General features: G+C 41.3%; 1 protein-coding gene across 1 annotated transcript; it reads left to right on the forward strand.

Annotated features, from left to right (window-relative positions):
- Positions 1-1,187: 1,187 nt before the first annotated feature.
- Positions 1,188-7,675, forward strand: LOC124276092 (cytochrome P450 2U1-like). Its single transcript, XM_046711748.1, is given in 6 exon segments — positions 1,188-1,699; positions 4,648-5,172; positions 5,848-5,958; positions 5,961-6,287; positions 6,977-6,993; positions 6,996-7,675. Coding segments are annotated over 6 exon segments (1,479 nt in total). The 5' UTR covers positions 1,188-1,362; the 3' UTR covers positions 7,158-7,675.
- The last annotated feature ends 713 nt before the right edge of the window (positions 7,676-8,388 follow it).

The following is an 8,388-nucleotide window of genomic DNA, read 5'->3' on the forward strand; positions in this document are numbered from 1 at the left end:
ATTATATGGAAAGTAACTTTAACATTAGAGAAAATAACTAAATGAACCTACACCCTAACCTTATAAAATACACTTTAAATTTACTCAATGAAGAAATTTAACCAGTGCATGAAAACTAAGTACATTTATCAAACATGGCAATAAAACATGGAAAATTTATAATAGTAATATTTTATGCATTACCATATCTCAAACACACAAATAAATTATATTAACAATGAAAATATCTACATACCATTTTGTTAGACCCCATTTGCTCAGCTTTCCATATCTCAAAAACAACATGTCTTCACTCAGACCACATGGCAATGAAAGTGACAAAGCAAGGAGTAACTTCCCTTAAATACAAGTTAGCATGCTCCTCACAGGGAACGAGTTAAGAGCTCTTGACAGGTGCCACTGACTGAAGTGCTAGTATAATCCCACTTTTGGCTCTTACACCCGCCTTAGCAGTTAACAATGTGAAAACAATATTTATGGCCGCTGCTAGTTACTCTTGCATGATCTCGAATGATCTGTGTTAACATCTCTGCAATGGTGAATGGGGATATAATGATTGAGCTGACGACGACACCATGTTTCTTATGTATATCATTTCGATTTTACTGTGTCTTTTTGTGATTCAATAAAAAATGCTGAGCTGTTGGAAACATGTTTTCCTTAGACAGTTCATGAGGCTCATGATTTGTATGAAGTAAGTGGATCGTTTACTGCAAAATCACTAGGATCCAGTAGTTAACAGTGAGTATAGAGCAAGTCTGCTTTATCCGATTCATAAACTCACAAGAACGTTGAAAGTTCTATTAGCAAGGAAACGTAAATGATAACAACTGACACCAGCTGTAACACGGACAAACAAACAAACGTTGGGTAACAGTTGGGACACCTGCTTTTGAGAGAGTCAAGGACGCATTAGAGTGTTGAATCACTTTTATCAGGAGTTGGACGCAACATATGTCATATCAGGGATTACACTTTCTCAGTAAAGTACAGTACTAGTACTTTGGGGACGTTGAGTCCCATCCGGGATTCAAACCCACACTCTCACAGTCAGGCACCTGCATGCAAAGTCAGCGATCTAACCCACTGGTAGTCCAGATAACGTACTTTGTTTACCAAAGGGAAAAACAGGTTGAGGTTGCACAATATATTGGACTTTGAAAGCTGCTTATCAACTCGCATGGAGGTGACCCATATACTGCACTTAGCAAATTTGCATAGTCCCCTCCTAGTCATGTTCTTCGGCTGATTCAATTTAACGACTGAATTACTGTGGTTGCATCAGGCAGTACATTACAGTGTACACTTATAAACACTCGTGGGCACATATCATTTTGAAAACTACGTTTCGAGAAGTGGACAATGATAGAGGTATTCGCCTTCAGTCCTACAACTGTGTTGCTGTGTGTGGTTGTGTTAGTTTTGTTATGGGTGCTAACGCGGCGACCACCTGGGCTCCCTCCCGGTCCCCCTCTCCTCCCGTTTTTGGGGAATGTCCTCTCCATGGACTCCGATCCCCGGATAACGTTTAAGAAACTCAGGCAAAAATATGGGGACATCTTCAGTGTGTACCTGTTCAACAAGCCACTCATCGTCCTCAACGGTTACAGCACTCTGAAAGAAGCTATTGTCAAGAACGCCGACGTCTTTTCTGAGAGGCCTCACACCACACTAAATGACTTCATTACAAAAGGAAAAGGTAGGTGTCATGTCTTCTTACAGTGGAACATGAAACTGTCGCCCTCTATGATCTTCATCTGTGTTGTCCCACATCATATCACTACCTGTATTTTCACACACCATCTCAGCACCTGCGTTGTCCCGCATCACATTCTCACCTCTGTTCCTTCATACCACACGAGCATCTGCTTTGTCCCACATCACATTCTCGCCTCTGTTGCTTCATACCACATGAGCACCTGCTTTGTCCCATATCACATTCTCGCCTCTGTTGCTTCATACCACATGAGCATCTGCTTTGTCCCACATCACATTCTCGCCTCTGTTGCTTCATACCACATGAGCACCTGCTTTGTCCCATATCACATTCTCACCTCTGTTACTTCATACCACATGAGCACCTGCTTTATCCCACATCACATTCTCACCTCTGTTACTTCACACCACATGATCACCTGCTTTTGTCCCACATCACATTCTCACCTCTGTTGCTTCACACCTGCTGCTTTGTCCCACATCACATTCTCACCTCTGTTACTTCATACCACATGATCACCTGCTTTGTCCCACATCACATTCTCACCTCTGTTGCTTCATATCACATGAGCATATGCTTTGTCCCACATCACATTCTCACCTCTGTAGCTTCATACCACATGAGCTCCTACTTTGCCCCATATCACATTCTCGCCTCTGTAGCTTCATACCACATGAGCAGCTGCTTTGTCCCACATCACATTCTCACCTCTGTAGCTTCATACCACATGAGCTCCTACTTTGCCCCATATCACATTCTCGCCTCTGTAGCTTCATACAACATGAGCACATGCTGTGTCCCACATCACATTCTCACCTCTGATGCTTCATACCACATGAGCACATGCGTTGTCCCACATCACATTCTCACCTCTGTAGCTTCATACCACATGAGCACCTGCTTTGTCCCACATCACATTCTCACCTCTGTAGCTTCATACCACATGAGCTCCTGCTCTGTCCCACATCACATTCTCGCCTCTGTTGCTTCATACCACATGAGCATCTGCTTTGTCCCAAATCACATTCTCACCTCTGTAGCTTCATACCACATGAGCACATGCTATGTCCCACATCATTTTTCGCCTCTGTTGCTTCATACCACATGAGCACCTGCGTTGTCCCACATCACATTCTCACCTCTGTTGCTTCATACCACATGAGCACCTGTTTTGTCCCATATCATATTCTCACCGCTGTTGCTTCATACCACATGAGCACCTGATTTGTCCCATATTATATTCTCACCTCTATTGCTTCATACCACATGAGCACCTGCTTTGTCCCATATCACATTCTCACCAAAATGAAGCATTTCATCAACCCCACGAACATCTCAAGAATGTATTGATTTTTCCTTCACAAGGGATAACTATTTCAATGTAAAAACGATGAAGGATCGTTTAAATAATGTACATGTTCATTTAATTGTTGCTGTTTTTTAAAAGAAATTGATTTAATTGATAGATTTTGATTCATATGTTTTGTAGATAGATGTATTTTAATGATTGGTAGTTTAGATTAGTAACATAGATATAGTGGCTGTATTCTCAAAGTATCGTAAAATTATTGTCCTCGTGAGAGGGTACGTAGGTTAAAAAATATTTAAATTAAATTTAAACTTACCACCTCCTTTTTAATCATAGAATGTGCGTTCTTTTAATATATGGCTAGATTTGTCTTAATCGCTGACAGCTGAAGGGATGGTGTAAATCCAGCTAGGGTTCATGCAGGAAGCACATGGAGACCCCATGGTCCCAAGTTTGGTGATCTACCTTCACTTGTTGGCAATTTATAGCCCATTTTTATATTGTACTGTTAAACGTAAAAAGTGTTTTCTAGGTTATATGCTAGTTTTAAGTATACATCTGTGATAGATTAGTTATTTTACTGTCCTTAAGTATATAAGTTTGTTTATATTTCATTCATACATTTATAAATTTACAACTCTCATAGTCATGATATGGCTAAAATACTGCCGATGTGCCTTTAAATTTTCACTGACTCACTCACGAACATCTCAAACCGGATACTTATGGAACGAAGGAGAATTACACTTCACATTGATTAACGAACCCTTATCTGATTTCACCCTTCTTGTTATATCTGGGTCAATGGGATGAAAATAAAGTAGGTGAGTGACTTTAGTTTGATGCAGCATACCAGTATATACTTGTATTCATCTCTACATTTTTAGTGAATGAATGAGTTCAGTTTTACGCCGCTTTCAGAAATATTCCAGCAATATGACGGCGGGGGACACCAGAAATGGGCTTCACGAGCGAACACTTTAACCACTGGGGCACCCCACCGGCCCTTACGCAGGCTGCAAAATGCACAGGTGATGGTCATCTTGGGGGTGGTCACTCTCGGTCTCCCACTTCTGGGACTATCAGATGTCTGGCCAGTCTGGTTGACGGGTCTCATTAGTCTGATGTTGGTCTGCCTTGAACTTCTGAACGTTCTGGAATTATGGCTGTTCGAAGCCCCAACATGCGACAATGCAAAGGCGCGTTCTTGATCCGCTGCTGAAAATCCTTTTTTTACATTATCCAATAATAAACATCAGGTGTATACGTTATTTTGTAAATCATTTTAGTTTCTAAACCAGCCTACCAGTTATTACTGTATTTCTCTTACTTCAAGTCACGTCAAACTCCACCTACTATACTGATCAATATAAAAAAGTAGGCACCATTTATTCAAACATACTACAGGACTCATACCATACGAAACCACTTTACCATACTTTCCAAGGAAGAGTAAAAGAATGGGAAATAAGAATTTACACTTGATTACGATATTAACCAACACTGAAATCAAGACTCTCTCTTCTGTAGTGGCCAGCCTTTGAGGATTTGTGTTTCGGTCATGTTTTCCTTTTGTAACGTGTTTTTTAATACCTGAGTCATTTTTATCATTTTTGTACAGGTGTTGTTGGAACATCTGGTGATCTCTGGCGCGAGCAAAGACGCTTCGCCCTCAACACTCTCAGGGAGTTTGGAGCAGGCAGGAATATCATGGAGGACAAAATCCACGAGGAAATCTCACAGTTTATTGAGGCCTTCGAGGCAGAACGAGGGCAGGGCTTTGACTGCAAACGCCTGGTGTGCAACGCAGTATCCAATGTCATCTGCTCCACTGTATTCGGCAAACGATTTGAATATACTGACCCGCTCTTTATTACATTTTTAAAAGCCATGGACGAAAATTTTGCCAATGCTGGTGCGGCTGGAATGTTGAATGTGCTGCCTATTGTGCGCTTTCTGCCAGGAGATCTATTCAAATTTAAGAAGTCAATGCAGAATGTCGAGAAAATCGACTCACTGCTCATAGACCCTATGACAGAGGAACACTTGAAGAATCACGACGATGACAACGTGGACGACTTCATCCACGCTTACATCAAGGAAATGAGACTTCGCCAAGCGAAACAAGAGGACACGACCTTAGACTGTAAGCATACTGAACCAAGTTAAGTAGTTGTACAGAACCGATTTGATAACTCCCTTTCGCCTTTTGTTTCGCGCTTTGGGTGAGAAACAGAATATATGCAGTTCGTGTGTTAAGGATGATATCTTTGAGAACTGCGTGGTGATATGAGTTCAATAATACCACTGCGTGTCTGCAAATAGAGGAAGAAAGGCGAAAATGACGCATTTCACCAACCCCACCAAAGTCGCGATCCCTGCGTTAATCACCGGATCCATGTACAAGAAAGGAGAACATCACTTCACATAGATTAACAAACCCTATTTGATTCAACCTTCGATATGGCTGAAATACTGCCGATGTGACTTTAAATTTGAACTCACTCATTTACTGCATCAGCCTTCGTTTTTTTCAATAAGATGGAATTGACACAGTAGCAAACTCTGAGGGTATATATCTGTCCGGATAGAGAGAAAAGAAACCGTCTCAGTGACCTTACTTTCGTATGCACATGCACTTAATTGTGCATTTGAACACTGATTGCACTGTGAATCCATAATCTTGCATTAGGGCCTTCTCTTTCCTAATTACAGTTCATATGTCAACTTTGTTAAGTTTAGTTTCATTGCAGTTTAATTTACACAGTGTTTTCGAATAATTTTATTTCAACAAAAAGGCTTCCCTCGGACCTTGTTTCAGCGGAGAACCTGAAACGGGTTATAACGGACCTCTTCGTGGCCGGAACGGAAACCACGGCTACTACCATACGATGGACCATGATCTACTTACTCTACAACCCGGACGTCCAGGAAGGTGCTTCCGAGAGATCCAGGAAAATATCGGCCAGAGTAGGCGTCCCTCAATGAAGGACAAGATCAACCTGCCCTACATGGAAGCAACCATTATGGAAGTCTTGAGGCGAGCTGATATCGCCCCTACAGCTCTCCCTCACACCGTTCCCCACGATATCCAGTTCAGGGGCTACACGTTCCCAAAAGGTGTCCAAGTCATAGCGATGCTTGATTCAGTCCTACAAGACCCGGATGTGTGGGGTGATCCAGACAACTTCCGACCTGACCGTTTCCTTGACGACACTGGCAAGATCGTAAAGAAAGATGAGTTCATTCCCTTCTCTCTGGGTAAGTTAAGTCGCTGGAGAAGCAGCAATATATGTCCAATCTTTATAAACGAATTCAACATTGAAGTGTTTTTACAAACGATTACAAATGGCTGTATTTTAAATTTGACCGTTCAACCTGTCGAGTAAGGAAACTTCCAAATATATGACATATCAGTAATTCGTTAGTCTGAAAATGTGTGAATCCAAATATATCTATTTAGAACTCTAATCAATGTTGAATACATACAAATAAGACCAAATGTCATTCTTGTTTCAATGAATTGTACATTATTTTAGCTGTCTTTACAAATAAACATGCACTCTCGAGTAAAAGGAACTACACCAAGATTATATTTACTAAAGATATTGGACTCTGGTCCGGTGAAGGTCGGGTTAGAATTGATCTTCAGTAACCCATGCTTGTCGTAAAAGGCAACTAACGAGATAGGGTGGTCAAGCTCGCTGACTTAGTGGACACATCTCATCGTATCACAATTGCGTAGATCGATGTTCATGCTGTTGCTCACTGGATTGTCTGGTCAGACTCGATTATTTACAGACCGCCGCCATATAGCTGGAATATTGCTGTGTGCGGCATAAAACAAAAACTCACTCAATTACTACTAAACATGTTAATACGCGTAAGGCTTGTATTTCCTGACAAAATGCATGTAGGCTATTTACAACCGAAGATTTGAAATATTTCAGGTCGAAGGGTTTGTCTGGAAGTGAGGCCATGGCTCGGATGGAGTTGTTCCTTTTCTTGACCACCATGATCCAGAGGTTCAAGTTCATTCCGGTGGATGGCCAGATGCCTTCTTTGGATGGAACCGTGGGCATAACCCATTCTCCAAGACCATTCGTCATGAAAGCCATTCCCAGAGTTTAATCACTCTATGCGAGTGAGTGGGTAGTGTTAAGGCTGCATTGAGCAACTATCCAGCTAGGTATTGTCTGTTTTTTAACAATACATGATCCCAACACATACTGTAATCCAGAGAGAAAGAAAGTTTTTGTCAAGCCATGTCACTGAAAGCCCAACGACTTCACGCTCAGGCCTTTATGTCCGCCGTCCGTTGTATAAATCGTCGTAAAGAAACCAGATGACCAATGAAACTGGAAGTTGACACACTTATTTCCACCACTGATGATACTTCTCTTTCCACAAGATCGAATCTGATATTGGGCATAGCTGCCTCAGCAGTTAACAATGTGAAAACAATATTTATGGCCGCTGCTAATTACTCTTGCATGATCTCGAAATCCATTATTGTTTGTGTTAACATCTCTGCAATGGTGATTGGGGATACAGTGATTGTGCTGACGACGACACCATGTTTCTTATGTATATCATTTCGATTTTACTGTGTCTTTTGTGATTCAATAAAAATACTGTACTGTTGGAAACATGTTTTCCTTAGACAGTTCATGAGGCTCATAATTTGTATGAAGTAAGTGGATCGTTTACTGCAAAATCACTAGGATCCAGTCGTAAACAGTGAGTATAGAGCAAGTCTGTTTTATACGATTCACAAACTCACTAGAATGTTGAAAGTTCTATTTACAAGCAAACGTAAATGATAAATTACACCAATTGTAACACGGACAAACAACCAATGTTCGGTAATAGTTTGGGCACCTGCTTTTGAGAATGTAAAGGACGCATTAAAATGCTGAATCACGTTTGGCAGAAGAGTGATGCAACATATATCATGTTTGGGATTACATTTTCTCAGTAAAGTACAAAGTCTAGTACATTTCGGGCGTTAGATCCATCCGGGATTCGAACTCACGACCTCATAGTAAGGCACTTAATCAGCGATATAACCCACTCAGCCAGCGCAAAATTGGCAGCCTGACAACTGCTAGTCAAGATTACGTACTTTGTTTACCACTCTGACAAGTGTAAATTGGCCCGGCTCCCATTGCCGAAGCAATTTCAGATGGATGCCCAAGGTGCTTTACAGTACTTTATCAAGTTCAATCTGCTGTGTCACTCAGCATGCAGTTGCATAATGCATATACACCGTAAACTCTTAACACCCACAGTGACACGTTCAGTTGGCGTACTTACCACACGGAAATTCGTCAAAGGGCCGGAATGCTGGAACAACTCTCAA

This window comes from Haliotis rubra, unplaced genomic scaffold (genome assembly GCF_003918875.1).
Source record: "Haliotis rubra isolate DU_JTF1 unplaced genomic scaffold, ASM391887v1 Scf2054, whole genome shotgun sequence".
NCBI lineage: Eukaryota > Metazoa > Mollusca > Gastropoda > Lepetellida > Haliotidae > Haliotis > Haliotis rubra.